The 16,543-nt window shown below is 37.8% G+C and overlaps 1 protein-coding gene across 4 annotated transcripts in view; it reads right to left on the bottom strand.

Moving 5' to 3' along the window:
* Window positions 1-16,543, bottom strand: part of TSC1 (TSC complex subunit 1) — a 60,219-nt gene that overhangs the window by 9,989 nt on the left and 33,687 nt on the right. For all 4 annotated transcript variants that reach the window (XM_004475996.4, XM_004475997.5, XM_058302133.2 and 1 more), the window contains 12 exons: window positions 11,705-11,880; window positions 10,878-10,993; window positions 10,426-10,537; window positions 10,024-10,142; window positions 6,890-6,959; window positions 6,317-6,421; window positions 5,460-6,018; window positions 4,262-4,305; window positions 3,464-3,630; window positions 2,322-2,504; window positions 1,045-1,155; window positions 239-361 (listed from right to left, as the gene is read on the bottom strand). In XM_004475996.4, the coding sequence (XP_004476053.2) occupies window positions 239-361; window positions 1,045-1,155; window positions 2,322-2,504; window positions 3,464-3,630; window positions 4,262-4,305; window positions 5,460-6,018; window positions 6,317-6,421; window positions 6,890-6,959; window positions 10,024-10,142; window positions 10,426-10,537; window positions 10,878-10,993; window positions 11,705-11,880 (1,885 nt within the window). The remainder of the gene's footprint in view (window positions 1-238; window positions 362-1,044; window positions 1,156-2,321; window positions 2,505-3,463; window positions 3,631-4,261; window positions 4,306-5,459; window positions 6,019-6,316; window positions 6,422-6,889; window positions 6,960-10,023; window positions 10,143-10,425; window positions 10,538-10,877; window positions 10,994-11,704; window positions 11,881-16,543) is intronic.

Below are 16,543 nucleotides of genomic sequence, written 5' to 3'. Positions count from 1 at the left end.
TTAAGATTTTCACTTATACCTTAATTTCAAAGCAACCCAAGCAGGGGAAACAAGGTCACATGATGACTTAAGTGTTTATATTCCTAGGCTGAGGAGAGGTAGGAATGGACACCGTGACCGCTATTCCATCTTTTAGAAAACAATATGAAGCCATTCTATATGACATGCCTCATACATACCTCCTGGATCTTAAGATCTTTTCTACCTAAGGTTTTGGCTTCACCTAGCTCCGGCATACCTTTGTGGTATCTGCATGCTTGTTCTGCAGTTGTTCCAAATACAGCTCGTTGACTTCCCCAAGAACCAAGAGCTGTCTGTTTAAGAACTCCATCTGATGTTGGACGGATTCACTGTTTGAGAGCTAAGCAAAATACATAAACAAAGTGAAAAATCCAGCAATGCAAAACCAGCAAAAGGACATTAAACAGGGAACCAGCAAGGAACAAACTACTTTAGTGCGAGGGCAAAATAAGCGACACCCATGGTTTCAAATTCCCCAACATAATGGCTGGTGGGGAGGAAGGTACCCAAGGGGGAAAAATGGTCAGAAATGCTTCAAAATTATGCTTTATCAAACCTGGCCATCCACAGGAAGCTTGGAAAAGATGACTATATATACAACCACCACAGCAGGGACTTTAGGTCCAGTGGGATAAAGCCACAAGGGAAACTCCCATTCTTGAAATCTGAACATTTTTCATTTATACAAGCAAAGTATTAAGAAAGAGTTCTTCAGGATGTACACAGACCAAGGTTTAAGCTGGATATTTCTCTGTTGTGGGGTGCTGGTCTTTGCATTGTAGGGTGTGTAGCAGTACCCCTGGCCTCTACCTACTACTAGAAGCCAGAAGCATCCCTTCCAGTTGTGGCAATGAAAAATGTCTTCAGCATTGCCACATGACCCCTGAGAGGACAGGGAAAAGACAGAATTGCCCTGGTTGAGAACTCCTGACAGAGGCACACCAGTAATATACTCATCCTGTCTGAAGGAAAAATGCCAGCAAGTTCTGTAAAAACAGATAGAAGGTGTGTCTCATTTCTTACCTTTTGAGAAACCTGACTGAGCAGCAGTTCAGTATGACACACCTTGTTGTTGGCCTTCTTTAATTCTACCCGCAGCTCTGCAATCATGTTCCTGCAGTCCTCCAGCTTTGTCTACTCAAAGAGATGTCAGCATGAAGTTATAGCAACACTGTCAGGACAGGTCACAAACCTACCCGGCTGTCAGCCCACAGAGAATTGGTAATGCCTAGTTCCTCAATTGTTCCACTATTCTTGGGCCATTAAGATTTGACTTCTTAGTTTTAAAAGTAAGTTATGGGGGAGCGGATGTAGCTCAAGTGGTTGAACACCTGTTTCCCATGTATGTTAGAGGTATCGGGTTCAATCCACAGTACCTCCTAAAAACAAAACAAATGAAAAAACCAACTCTCATTGGGGAGCAGATATAGCTCGGTGGTTGAGCACCTTGCTTCCCACGTACGAGGGTCCTGAGTTCAATACCAGGTACCTCCTCAAAAAAAAGTAGGTTATGGTTGATTTCTGAGTTCCTTACTGTTAACAAAAGTTAAAAAAAAAAAAAAAAAACAGTTTCCAAACTGCACCAAAGAGCCTTCGGGTGATGCAGCAAATTCATAAGGATACTAGAAGATATTTTTAAATTTTGAGGGAAAGACAGCGACATCTGTTGGAAAGCATATGAACTACTAACTAGCTGGAGATAGTTCAGTTTCGGAATTAGACTGTTCTATAGTCCTTCAGATGTGCAATATCTTTGCAAAGCTGGGCTTTCAGTGGTTGCTGTGATAAAAAAGCAAATACAGTGAGAAAATCAGTGTGAAACAAAAATGAGAGTGTCAGTATCCAATCTGATTCCAAGGTCTGAGAAACTGTGCACTGCCCAAAAGGCACAAAGCAGCACTAGTAAGTAGCTGTGGTTTATTTAAAAATGAAATTTTAAAAATTGTTTTAAATTTATGGGTATCATTTTCAAACAGCTACTAAATTGTAAGGATATAAATACCCATTAAGTTGTTTGAATCAACTTAATACACAAAACTGTTATGTATTTCTTTGGGTTGAATGCCAGGAAAAAACTACTGAGACATTAAAGGGGCTATGAACTAAGAAAGTTGGGGAACCTTTGCCTTAAATAAAAATTCATCTGACATGAAATATATATGCCATGATTTTAAAGAGAAAAGCATTTTATTTTAATTAATATGAACAAGGTGACAACATTTAAGGAAATGGTTTTACTCTCCTCTTATTTGCTCTCATGCCCTCTCTTGGTTGACTTTGCCTGGTATTGCAATTTATACCTGTAATTCCTGGCTCTGGTTGTAGAATTCTTCTCGGTCATGCTGCAGCTGTCTGATCTGGCTATGGAGCTGGGTTACCACAGTATCACGCTGCTCCTGAAGCTGACTGTATCTGGCTTGCTCTTTTTGCAGACTAACCTTCCATATCTGGATGTCCTTCTCTTGTAACTTCAACTGATCTTTCTAGCAGAGACCAAAGATGACATCATTTTAGCTGCCTTCCAACATGCTCAAGTTTAACACATACTGCAAACATTTCATTTAAACAATTACAAACTACCTTGAAACTTACAACTACAGACCCAGAATCTGACAGCTCACTACTATCTTATTTGGCTTTAGGTCAAGATTTTCCAAATAAGCGTATGGATCTTAAATTGCATAACGAACTTTTCTTAGACATTAACTTGCTTCCAATACTTTCAAAAGTTCTAAAGACCAGCACTGGAATAAAACTTCAAATATTAATACATGGTACTGATTAAGTTCACTAAAATGATTAAGTCATTTTAACCATGATACCCCAGGCAGCTTATGATAAGAACTAATATTTTTTACTGAATGCTTAAAATGTACCAAGCATGGAGCCAGTGATTTGTTGACATTATTTCTTCTAACCATGACAACTTAAAAAGCAGGTGCTGCTAGTATCATTCTCATTTTATAGAACAGGTAATAGAGACTCCAAGAGGCTAAATTACTTTTCCAAGGAAATAAGTGGTAGAGCCAAGATTCAATTTCCAGGTCTGATCAGCTTCACAACTACCACACCATGCACTTTTAAGTGTTATGCCATGATATAGCTTTAGGAGAGTTGGTTTCACATTTGGAGAAACAAAATAATCTTTTGGTTCTTTTATTATCATAGTCAATTAAAAACAAACAAAAAATCACTTGTGACCACAGTTTCTGAGAGCTGCAAGGGAATTCAGAGAACTAGCCACTCACGTCTTAACTTCAAAGATTAAGTGATCTGCCACAAGCCACACAAGTGGTAAGGAGAACTAGAGTCATGATGAAAACTTTGAACTCCCTTAGCCACTGCTCATTACAAGCTATCACGCTGACCCAAAGCAAAACAAAAAATGAAATCCAACCTCCACTCTAACTCCCTCAAAAAAAAAAAAAAAAAAAGCGCTCACCATAGCAGCATTATGTTCCTCCAGAGCTGCTGCTTTGATCACCTTCCGGAGGAGTCGCCTGTTCCGAAGAGCATGCTGCTGCCTCTTAAAACGCTCATAGAGTAACTGGTTGTGCAGTAAAAGCAACTGGTTACGGAGGGTGTGGATCTCATCTGAGGGAGGAGAGCCTGATTTTAAAGCAGAGGGAGGGTGGAAGAGATGTCTTTTATATAAAGTTCAATCAAAGTGCCCCCCCTACTACCCCACCCTACATTTTGGTAGCTTAACAAACAAAATGCCCCCCCAAAAAATCAAATCACCACTTACTTTACAAACGACCACCTGATTCCCTGCACAATCATTCATTAGGAGAGGGGTAAAAAGTATTTACTATTTATTTCCTTTTAAAAGAATACCAAGGGATATAACATGGGATGATTCTTTCAGAGCTTGTTTCCCCAAAAACCTGGATCATATATATACACATACACACAAATTAAGGGCCCTTCCTTCAGTGTTACGTTTTCTACCAAGAATTCTCTGATTACCATTTACTTCTCCTAAGTCTTTTCTAGAGAAGCCTGCTGTAAACGTGCACTTTTTACACTACCATTCTTAAGCACTACCATTCTTTGCACATTTCAAATAGGAAACACTGGCTTTGAAATGCTTGAGGTACTTTTAGCCAAGTAGATAACAGGGGCTGGAGCATTAGCAAAGGTGAAATTTGTTTTCTACAGGGTACCTCCTTCAAGCACAGAAAAGGCAACAAGCATGCGGGACCCATATGGGCTGGATTTGGAACTAAAATAATTTTACCTCCAAAGTGGGTCCAGTCGACAGACTTGCTGGGTAAAGACAACCTAAGAAGAAAGTTTTTGAGTAACAAAGTTACTGATTTTACCTAGAAGAGTTTACCTGCACTTTTAATTGTAGCAAGGTTAGACCATTTCCTTATTGTCAAAACCCACACTGGCATTAGAAAGTTTCAAACTCTCATAGAGTTGCAGGAGAAGCCTAACTGTGGATGAAATAGAGGTCTTTTGCCAATGGGCAGGGCACTCTCATTATTTATGACCAGGAAGGAGAGCTGATAAGCTCTAATAATGAGCTCATATTGCTTCAGCACAGTGGCCTACATTTTTTGGCCAGCTCTCCAAAGCAACTGGGTAATAAAACACACAGACCTGTTTTCAACTCTCTGTTGAAATATACAGAGTAGTTCTGCTTAAGAAACTGCGCTCATTAAAGTTTAAGGTACAGAGTAGGTAATTTACCTAAGCCGATTATACCAAATCCCATTTAAAAAGAAGCTGCTTAAATATTACAATTCTGACAAATTCTACCTTGGGTTACTATATTGAGGAAAAATAAAAGTTAACATCCTCAAGAACCTGTTTAGAAATGTCAGAAAATTCCATTTCTAGACTAGAAATCCCTTCCCTGGATATCCTTAGTAAAAGATATCCTTAGTAAAAGATAATAAAAGAAGGGTCGAAAACAATGTTACAAATAAGTTTCTTTCTAGAAACCTTGTATGCCATACTGGGGAGCAGGGGAGAGGTGGTAAGGTTATCATGAACTTGCATTGGAATACTGTCAGTTTATCTTCCATCTAATGAACCATGCTACCAAAATAAAAAGACAAATCATCAGGCAACAATTATAAATAGACAGAGACACTGACAAGTATTCTTAGATTACTTGAAATATCATAGCCTCATCCTCAAATTTTCAAAGAACAAATACGGAAGCATTTGAGCATCCTCACTGTACAGCAGCACAAAATGAACTATATATAAAAGACATTTTTAAAGGGGCTATTATCTAAGGAATTATCTCAATTTAATGAAAATACATAAGAAAATACACAAGTTCATGTAAAGGAAAAGGCAATAGACTAGAAGGACATATGACAACTATAAGAATGGTTCTTATTTCCATCCTTATACTTTTTGTATTTTATAATAAAAGCAGATGTTTAAATAAAAAGAAAATAGCCTTAAGAGTCCCTTACTTGTTAAGTTCCTTGGTGTGTGCGTCTGCTCCCTGCTGTATCAGTCTATCCAGTACTTCCATTGGGGAGGTAGAGGGCACATAATCTTCCTCTGTGTTTCCTTTTGCCTTCTTTAATAGTTCCTCAGTCTTTTTGCTGACAAAATGATAGGCAGTCTTTGGCAGTGCCACCTCAAAGAGATGATCATATGGGGGAGGCTGCCCACTTCCAAACCCCACTCCCCTCTGAGGTGGAATTTTACAAGGACTGGGAGTGAGGATACTCGTCTCCAAAGAAGTTTGATGTTCCCTATTGCCAGCAGGACTTTCATCAGCACCTCCACAGGGTAGGTCAATGGGAGTAAAGGCTTGCTTTGGTGTGTCAGGCCCACGCTTGTCAAAGGAGGAGTTTAAAGACTCAGGGTTCACATTAGTGCCCTGAGCACCAGAAGCTGCTGAATGGGTCTTCCTCTGTGAACCCGGAAGACTGTCTCGGTAGAAAGGAGAGTCAAATCCTCCTCGAGGAACCACAGGTTCAGTATCTGCTGTGGTGATCTCAGAAAGTTCTTTAAATATTGCAGCTGGGGAGGGAATGATAGGAAAGAAGAGAAACCACAGTAAATAATCTGGATAAGGTCAGGTAGTTTGGGTTTGTATGCTGCCATATACCAATGTTACCCAGAAGGGCAGATAAAAAGTGGCACTCCTTTACCTGGCCATAGGACCTAGACTGAAACACCCACCTTTATCCCCCAAGAGAAGAAAAACCAAGCACGCTTGTGTGTATTGACACTAAATCATAGTTTTACAGCAGAATGAGAATCACATTTTTATTATCTCACAGAATCTTGTACAGGTCCAGAATCTCCCACGCATTACCTTCTTCTTTATCTTTTTCAATACTATCTTCATCAGAGGCCAGATCACCTAAAAACTCTGGAAGATCACTTAGAGTCACAGAACCTTTGCTGCCAGGTACCTCTTCTGAAGAACAAAGATAACTCAAGTTAAATAAATGCACTTGCTTACACTGTAACAGAATATGCTTGTAATGATTCTTCCTGCTGATCAAAGGCTGGAAATGGCACTCTCTAGGGGCTACTACTACAGAAGCCTGAGATATTATAAATAATATATTTTAAAGATACCAAAAAATAATCCCACAGAAAATAAAATTTTTGTTGTTTAATGTCTCAAGAACAGATAAAGCCACTCGGTTGGACCACATCAGAATACTTCACAGGTACTTCATTGCAATAGCTTTAAAACTTTTTTTTTTTAGCACTACTATTAGTTGGCTTTTAAGAATTAATTATTTGTTGTTTCATTTTCTCTAGGCTTCAGTGTTTTGTGATATCCCAGAATTTCCTTGTTTCCACTTACCTTGCTTCTAAATATATATAAAACCCCAATAGGAGACAAACAAGGTCTACTGTTACAGATTGTTTTTACCTAATCCTCTGTCATTAGGAAGATGGTGTTGCCTGTGTAGACATGGCCTTGAAGAATCTGTTCTCTCTTCCTGAAAAGATAAGTACCATTTACATCACAAAGTAAAAATGTACATACATGTTCTCTGATATAAGAGTAATATCCTAAATATTCAAATTTTTAGGATATTATAAAGGAATATAAACATTAGCCCAGTGGTTCTCAAAATCTTTGGTTTCAGAATGCCTTTATATTCTTAAAAGTGTTTTTATTTATGTGTTATTATAACTGTCAAAGGAACAGCAACAATCCCCCAAGTGCAACGGCAAAGACCAAAAAAGAATGAAGGTCCAACAATGAACCCCTGGATACTAATGACTATGCCTGTGAGCCTGTGCACCTGAAATAAGAACAAGGCCTAGAGCAGCAGGGTGCCTAAGAGTTAACTCCTGAGAGCCTCTGTGTTGCTCAAACGTGGCCAGTCTCGAAGCCAAACTCAGCATGTAAATCTGTTGCCTTCCCCCGTGAGGGACATGACTCCCGGGCATGAGCCTCCCTGGCACCGAGGGATTACTACCAAGTACCAGCTGATGACGTAACTAGAAAATGACCTTGAATAAAAGGGTCAACTCGGACCAGCAGAGTATCTCTGTCTACATATAATAACAGGAGTTAAAAATGCTTTTTGACCTAAATCAAGGGGGAAATGGAAAGGACAAATGAGTTTATATGGCTATGAGTCTCTAAAAAAGAGCTGGGAGGTTATCAGAGGGGTTGCCCTTATGCACACCTGAGCAGAGTCCCAGAGACAGATAAAGTAGATACAACCCCAGGTATTGGTTCTTCTGAGGGCTACAGAGACCCACAGGTTTTATGGTCATGGCAGATGGGAGTTCAGTGCCATGTCAGTTGGCCCTTCTTTGTAGTTGGTGTTTCTGTGTGATGGAGCTGGACTCAGATGTGATCTCTTTTCACAAGCCTTTCCTGTTACTTTACCAGAATTGTAGTTGGTGCTGGGGTTTAATATATACCCAGGGAATCTGAATCTCTGGACTGACCATATGATAGCCAGGCCCTGAGCCTCAACAGACTTCAACTCCTACACTCTGGTTTATTGGACTTATCCCACTCAGCTAACATGGAGTTGAAGAAGGTCAACCACCACCCCAGGGAGCCAAGACTGCCTGCAACTGAAAGCAGGAGGATTGCATCCAGCATCCATGTGGAATCTCAGCCCCCTCTTGATATAGATGTGGAGTGAACACAACCATTCCAAGGTCCACAGGATGGAGGAATAGAATATGGATTAGAGTGGACTTACTGATATTCTATTCATGAACTATTGTGATTTGTAATCGAAGAAAATGTGGCATTGGTGTGGAAAAAGTGGCCATGGTGGCTGCTGGGTGTGGGGAATGGGAGGAAGAGATGAGATGTGGAGGTGTTTTTGGGACTTGGAGTTGTCCTGGATGGTGCTGCGGGGACAATTACCAGACATTGTAGGTCCTCCCATGGCCCACTGGATGGACCGTGGGAGAGTGTGGGCTATGATGTGGACCACTGACCATGAGGTGCAATAATGCTCAGAGATGTATTCACCAAATGCAATGAATGTGTCATGATGATGGAGGAGAATGTTGCTATGGGGGGAGTAGTGGGGTGAGGGGGGTGGGGGGTATAAGGGGACCTCATATTTTTTAATGTAATATTAAAAAAATGAATAAAGACAAAAAAAACTGTCAATAACTAGTACATTAGAAATTAAAACTAAGAAAATTTAAAAATATTAATTAATTCACTTAAAAATAACAAACCAATTACATGTTAACATAAAATATATTTTGTGAAAAATAACTATAAAACAAAAATAAAAATAAATTTAGTGAGAATAGTAGAACTATTTTATATTTGGCTTAATGAAAGAGAGCTGGACTCTCCTATCTGCCTCTTCGTTCTATTTATTGCAATTTGTTGCTTTGGTTCAAGTATAAGAAATCTGGTACCCTACAGACATGTAGTTGCAAATGGTAAAAGTGTGTTACCAGACTTCTCAGTCAATTGTGGATATTCTTTGATATTACACCAAAACTTGACCAATTTCTTAATGGTTAATTACGATGTGGAATATGAAACCACACTAATTAACTTGTCACACTACTAAAATGTATTGATTGCTCTACCTTGCATTCTGAACACACCTTTAACCTATTCTGTAATATCATGCACTGGCCATTTGTAAAATATTATTTTACCAAGTTATGCAGATCTCCTAAATGATTACATATTTCATCTTATAATACCAAAAAACCCCACTTATTAATCAAGATTCCCAAGAATTTTCAATCTCATCAGAAAAGTCTTAGAACGCTATGAATCTCATGGTTTCAGATACAAGTTTTAAAATACTCTAATTTTCACCTGAAAGTTGAATTTTATCATTAGCAACCAATTTCTGGAAGTGACAGAATCACTTCATCAATTAAGAAATTGCTTATCCAATTTCCAAGTCTGAATAACCATAGTCAGTTTTTCTTTCAAAGAAAACCCATGTTCCTTGGAAAAAAGCGAGTTCAGCTCTTAACTTAAATGATTGCATGACTGCTTAAGTATAAGTGCTTTGGTATACAGAAAGCGTGCTTTATGCATACTTCCTACTTTGTCACAGAATATTAAAAACACATGTTCTTAAGGGTCGAGACAATAGAATTAATAAATATTACTGCTTTATATAATACATACTTAACTGTTGGCAGTTTTTTTCTTCTTTATTAAACTGAGAGAGCATGACAAGAAAGAATATTGCTTTCTAGGACAATTTGTTACCTGCCTTAATTCATGCTAAGGCGCTAGCTGTTTTACCCATCATTGTTTTCATACCATCAGTACAAATGTCAACACAGTAAAAAGGGCAAATAACAGCTAAGTATTACAATAAAAACAGTTTTGACCAAGTAGTCTCCATAGAAGGGTTTTGGGGCCCCAGGGATCTGCTGGACCACACTTCTGAGAACTGTTAGCCCATTTTGAACTGTTCTGATTGAAACATATCATATTTTGGGTCAAAATTATATTTGGCCTAATTAGGCTTTACAAAATGAGGATGCAAGCAAACCATTGCGCTTTGGCAAAGGAACCACAGATGAGCTGGCACCTACCCTCTTGGGGGGAGTGACTGTGGCCTGTGGTAGTGAAATGTGCACATAGTCATCCGAATGACAGAGGAGGGCTGGAGGAGGAGAGGTTGCTGGGGTTCCCAGAGGAGTTCCTTTCCCACCTGCTCAGAGACAAGGGAAGAATATATATAAATACTTAGTCTATTAGAAAAACTGACTTTTTTTTCTTTTAGTCTATTACTATAAATAAAGCTACTAGTGTTAACTTTCTGGGAATCTAAATTAGTCTTTTTTTTTTTAAGAGATTTGCATTAAGTATCTAAACAAGGTACTTAGTACTGAAAAGTGGCCTCTAAACTCATTATTAGAGTGAAGGGACAGTTCCTTTTATCATAAAAGGTAGGCCAAAATCAACCAAACAAATCTAACCTAAGACATACATACCAGTTGTACCAAAGACTTTACTGTAAGGGTGTGACAACTCAGGTGGGACATTTCCAGGAGAAGTTGGAGGAGTGGTCATACCACAAACCATAGATGGACTCCAAAGAGTAGCCTAGGAAGTTAATAAAGTATGTCAATAACAGTAAATGAATAGTAAATTGTTCACAAGATTTATATCCATGAACCAATGTTCAGTTTAAATTTAGTCTTTTCAACTGTAAAAAGGCTTCTTATTAAAGCTCTGTCAGAAGACAAGTTGCATTTTCTAAGTCTAGGCTCCAAAATGAACCAAAGTGGCAACAGTAACTTTCTTGCTAATATCATTGATCCTTAAAAGCAACTCCTGAAATCAGCAGTGTAAGATTTTTCCAAGCATATACTAAATTCTGACCCAAATGGCCAGTTTCAACAGAAGGCAGAGAAGAGAGCAGGCACATTATTTTACACCATACTTGTGGCGGCTCAGTTAACAGCCGTGTCGATGGGGAGCTCAGAGTCTGAGGTAGCTGCCCTGGTGTATTTAACAACATCAGCCGAGAAGTGGAGTAAGGGGTAGAAGTAGCACTCCCTAAAATGAAAAGGAAAGAACACATGGAGTTAATGTGTGGCTTTCGATTGCTCTGATAATAAACTATGAGTCTCTAGACTATTTGATATTTAATTCTTTATATTTAAAAAAATCTGAGGGGCTTCCAGACATACTTAGGGACAAAGTAAAAGTATTAATAAGAAGGTTCTTTAAATACTCTTTGGAAACAAAGCTCATTGAAGTTTGATGTTTCGTTAAGCCTCAGGATAACTTGAAAAAAGCATAATCTGGATGACAGCTTCAGTGGGTGCTACCAACAGATAAAGCCAATTATATTAATCCAATTCTAAACTGTCTAGATTTATTAAAACTATGTCAATGCTACAGCCAAGAGGACATCACTGTAAGTGTCTGAAAAGTGGAAAGATTTCCTTGAAAAGTGGGGACTAGAAGTCAAATCCTTGAACCCATTTTCTTTTTATGTGTTGAAGAAAGACATAGCCCCAAGTCTGCTGACGTATTATCATGTAGGAATTTGAGGACATGGGACTCTAAATTATAATTACCTATAAAACTTAAAGGAGGAATTATTAGAAAATAGAGAAAAATTTAAATTTAAAATATTTGGGAAAAAGCTTCTAAGACCTGAACTATGTTTTACTATAGGAAATGAAAATAAAGTCAACAAAATAAACAATATATTCCAGAGACAAAGTTGTAAAGCAGATAAGTACCAAAGTCACTTTTTACCATAGCTATTCTGAGTATCAACATAAGGGCTGGTGGTGATATCAGCTGAACGATGAGGAAAGCGTGATGAGATCTGATGAGACACAAAATAGCCATCTTCATATGAGGCTTCTGTAGGGTCCAGAGAGATTTTGGCACACTCTATTACAACATCATGAGTTTCTAATCTCTTCCACCTGTAAAAGGTAATGAAAGTCAAGAAATGCAAGTTTTAATCCATTCAATCAAGTACCTAGAGTGCCAACTTAGTGCCAGCCAATGAGACAGATTATTAGCAAGAAACAAGGCAGAACCATGTGAGCCCAAGTATGAAACAGTACTAGTATTAAATAATTAGTTATCCATTTTATAAACCTATACTTACCTTTTTTAAAACAGGTTACATCAGGTTATTAGAAACTAATTTGAAACAAAAATTTTATCAACAAAAGACTAATTAGACATAGCCTCAAAATAGAACATAAACAAACCATGCACAGCAGGCACTGGGGGAAAAAATCTCCTGTGGAACAATGGTAATCAAAGAATAGGGAGGCTTCAAAACTGCTAGACAACTGAAGGCTGATTTAAGGTCTTATTGCAAAGCCTCAGGATTCTAATCCCTCCCTAGACCAGAAATACAGTAGAGAATCTAGACAAAGACCAGGAGAATATTTAAAGAATTGTCTAACAATTCAGCTATGTGATCCAGAATTTCACTTCTTTGGAAATAGGCATACACCAATACGTACAACAAAGTTCATCACAACATCGCTTATAACAGAAAGGAGAAAGGCAATAATCCGAAATCCAACAAAAAGGCATAGTCTAAAGAAGAGATATTATACCATCATGAAAAATCAGGACTTTCAGCAGATCAATGGTTGCCAGGAGTGGAAGGAAAGGACTGACCACAAAAGACACAAAAGAGCTTCATGGGGTAATGATAATATTCTTTATCATGATTGTGACATTTGTCAGAATGTATCAAAATGTATTAATTTTATTGTATGTAAATTATACCTTACTAAGGTTTATTTTAAAAGCTATGCTTTCAAAATACTAAAGACATAAAATGCTCAGAATATAATCTTAAATGAAAAAAAGGATACAAAACTACTCAAAGGCATGCCAACAAATAGATATATATGAACTGCATTAAATATTCAAATAAAAAGAACTGAAGGGAAGTGGATGTGGCTCAACTGATAGAGAGTCCGCCTACCATATAGGAGGTCCAGGGTTCAAACCCAGGGCCTCCTGGTCTGTGTGATGAGCTGGCCCACGTGCAGTACTGCTGCGTGCAAGGAGTGCCATGCCCCGCAGGGTTTTCTCCTACTAAGAGGAGCCCCATGCACAAGGAGTGTGCCCCACAAGGAGAGCTGCCTGACACACACGCACAAAAAAATGAACTGAAGTTACAGGTGGTGGTTATTTTCTTCTTACAATTCCTCAGTATTTTCCAAATGTTCTATGAAGACCCTAATAATTAACAGAACACTTAAAATTAACAGAACACTTAAAATATGAATATCTGCTTATCTGTTCTTATAGACAATATAATTTCACTATACAAGTTCCTGAGTATTTGTAAGTCCAAGAGACTCTCATCTTCAAGCTCCAAAGTTTACACAGCTGTACTAAAGGAATTCCATGGATTTACCATTAAAAAAATCTGATCCTGCATAATTGTTCTAGAAAGCTCACAATTAAATCTTAAATGCTGAAAATGTGGTATTAAATACAGAAACAAAGACATCGAGGACATGGGGGAAATAAAAGGCAGCTTCCCTGAGGGGAAAGTCTTTTAATTTCAGTTTTGCTTCTTCTGACACAATACTGTTTTTCACTGCCTGTGATAATTATCAGTGAGAGTCTTTTCTTTACACATTCTCATCATGATTGGAAAGTGATTAAGTGAAAGCCAGAATCAGGAAGTATATGTATACATAAGAAAATTGATATTTAGAGAAGAAAACAAGAATCATAATAAAATAGGAATGAATTTAATTTTTTAAAATTTTAACTAACGTAATATGTACACTTAAAATTTTTCACTGATTCTTAAATGGACTTTTCATATTTTAATATCTCTGAAATTGGGACGCATCTTTTAATCAAATGCATGTTAGTTTATTTGGTATTTTTTTCTTTCTCAGGGGTATATAAAATACATGATACATTCAATGACATCTTAGAAGTCAATGAAATTGGGTAGTTTAAAAAGTCAATTTAGTACTAAAAGGTACCTCCCAACCATCTTCTCTGCAAGCATTCTGGCAACTGCTTCCAATTCTGTTAGCTGAATTGTTACCCTGACTCCATATTTCTAAATACTATGCCATATGCTTTGACATACGGTTGCCTTGATTTATGAATTTTAGACATCATTTATTAACTTCATATCATGGTAAGTAAGGATTTAGGCCACTTTCATATATCCTTTTCCCTCCCTCCCAATCCTCTTAAAATATATATATATAATCACTGCTTTGTTTTGTTTTTTTCAGAACGAATTTTCAATAATTATGACTATGTAAGTACTATTCATAGCTGAGCCAAATGGTATTCTATGATCATATTTCCTTTCTTGATAGATTTAGTTTATCCTAGAGTTCTGATTTCATGGGGTTTTTTTCCCCTCAGTTTTCTGTGCATCTACTGCTAATACTTCCTAAATTCACTTAAACACTAAAAAAAAAAAATGCCTAATAAAATTTTACATAATGAAAAGCAAATAATCTACCAGGATTGCTCCCCTTCTTAAACAGCCCTCTTCTGAAGCCCTCTCTCTCCTACTTCAGTCTGGATTGATTTGTTCTCTAGCACTACTATACTGCTGTTATCCTGAGGATTTCTTTTACTATGATACAAAGTCAGGTCCCCAGTTTCCTAGATTTTGTGTCTTCCTCCTCCTTTTTTTTTTTTTAAAAAATATTACATCCTCCTTCTTGATTTTATTTTTGTTTTGGTGAAACACATGCTCCAGCTGAGGAAGAGTTTACAGGTGGTAAATATGAGTTACTGCATGTCTAAACATGTCTCATATATGATGGGCAATGTGGCTGGGTATAGAATTCTAAGTTGAAAACTTTTTTTCTCTCTCAATTTTGAAGATATTCCAGAAGTTAACACCATTCAGATTTCTGCTCCTTATTGTTTTGTTTCTTCTCTCTCTGAAAGATTTATCCCTGGTGTTTTGAAACTTCACAGTATTGAGACCTGGTGGTGTTTTTTTCACTGATTGAGTTGAACACTACATAAGCCCCTTCAATCTGGAAATTCATGTCCTTCAGTTCTAGGGAATTTTCTTGTATTAGTTATTTCACGACTTCTTCCCCCACCAAAGTTTTCTCTTTCTCTCTTTTTAAAAACTCTGTTTTATTAGATGTTGGACTTCCTAGACTGATTTTGTTCTGCTTTGTTTTAATTTCTCTTCTTTCTTCTCATATTATTCATCTTTATCCTTTGGTTCTGCTTTCTGAGATACTCTTAATTTTATCTTCCGACTTTTATTAAGTTGTTTATTTTGGCTATCATTTTTTTTATCCTCTGCTCCCCACCCCCGTGGCTTTTTGCTTGCTGTCTGCTTTCTGTGTCCATTCACTGTGCATTCTTCTGTGTATTTATTTATTTTTATTTATTCCCCCCACCTTGCAACTTGCTTGCTGTCTGCTGTGTGTTGTCACCTTGTTGAATTGGCTCTCTGTGGCACGTGCGGGCCGGTGGCTCTCCACAGCATGCGGGCGAGCCTGCCTTCACAAGGAGGCCCTGGGATGCGAACCCAGGGCCTCCCATATGGTAGACGGGAGCCCAACTGATTGAACCACAGCTGCTTCCCTTTGCCTATCATTTTTAATTTCCAAAAGTTTTCTTTAATCTTTAAGTACTCCTTTTCTGTGGCATCCTGAGCTTTCTTTATATGCGCACAAGTGCCTTATCTCTATAACTATTATAGACATTGTCTTCTGCTATCTGTATTGTCATTTTTATTTTTTATTTTTGCTAGCTCTTCTTCCTCCTGTTTGTTTGATTTGTTCTCTGTCTTTTGTGTTAGAGCTTTCTTCAAAAGCCAAGTGACCCCTGCCTAACCAAATTGAGTGAGGCTCGAAAGCTGACCAAGGAGGCTTTCAAGTTAATATAGTGGATTAAATATATGCATCCAGTATTCTCCTAAAATTTCACTAAGTCTACAGTAAAATTTGTTTTATGCTTTTAAAAAATATATAACATACAAAAAGGGAAAGAATGGGGAGGCGAGAACAGCGCCACAACTGCAAATGGTAATTGACTTAGCAAACCCAGGAAAGTGGAGTCCTAAGCTACCAATGTCTCAAAGCTAAGAATCAACCTGATTTATATTTGCAGAATCCTTTAAAAGCTAAGGAAGTTATAGCATCAAGTACTTTTGGAACTAGACATGAATGCTGGGTAGAGGACAGCTAAAATAAAGACCAGAAAAAAACTATTTGAAAGACACAGTCCCTTTATCTTCTCTCCAATTCTATACTCCTAGGCATCAGCCCTTCTCCTATTGGGAATCAGAATGTTTATTTCCTGAGAGGGTAAAACAGTTTCTGGATAAAGATACTTAAGAAATAGTTGAAAGTATGAGTACCCCAGCCCAAATATATATTAATACATTCTGAATGCCAAGATCACTACCCCATCAGTGGCAGCCAGACCCTTACCAGGATAGAGATCAAAGACAGTTTTCTAAGAAATATGACCAGCTCAAGAAGAAAACAATACTGATATCAGTATCTTCAACAAATACCCAGATCAACCTATAAGAAACTCAAAGTTAACAAGTCTTTTTAGTTTTCACCAAAATACAAGCAGAGGGAAGTGGCTGTGCTC

The sequence above is a fragment of the Dasypus novemcinctus genome, chromosome 8 (genome assembly GCF_030445035.2).
Source record: "Dasypus novemcinctus isolate mDasNov1 chromosome 8, mDasNov1.1.hap2, whole genome shotgun sequence".
NCBI classification, from domain to species: domain Eukaryota; kingdom Metazoa; phylum Chordata; class Mammalia; order Cingulata; family Dasypodidae; genus Dasypus; species Dasypus novemcinctus.
The sequence above is the reverse complement of the archived record's forward strand: the minus strand, read 5'-3'. Positions and strand labels throughout refer to the sequence as shown.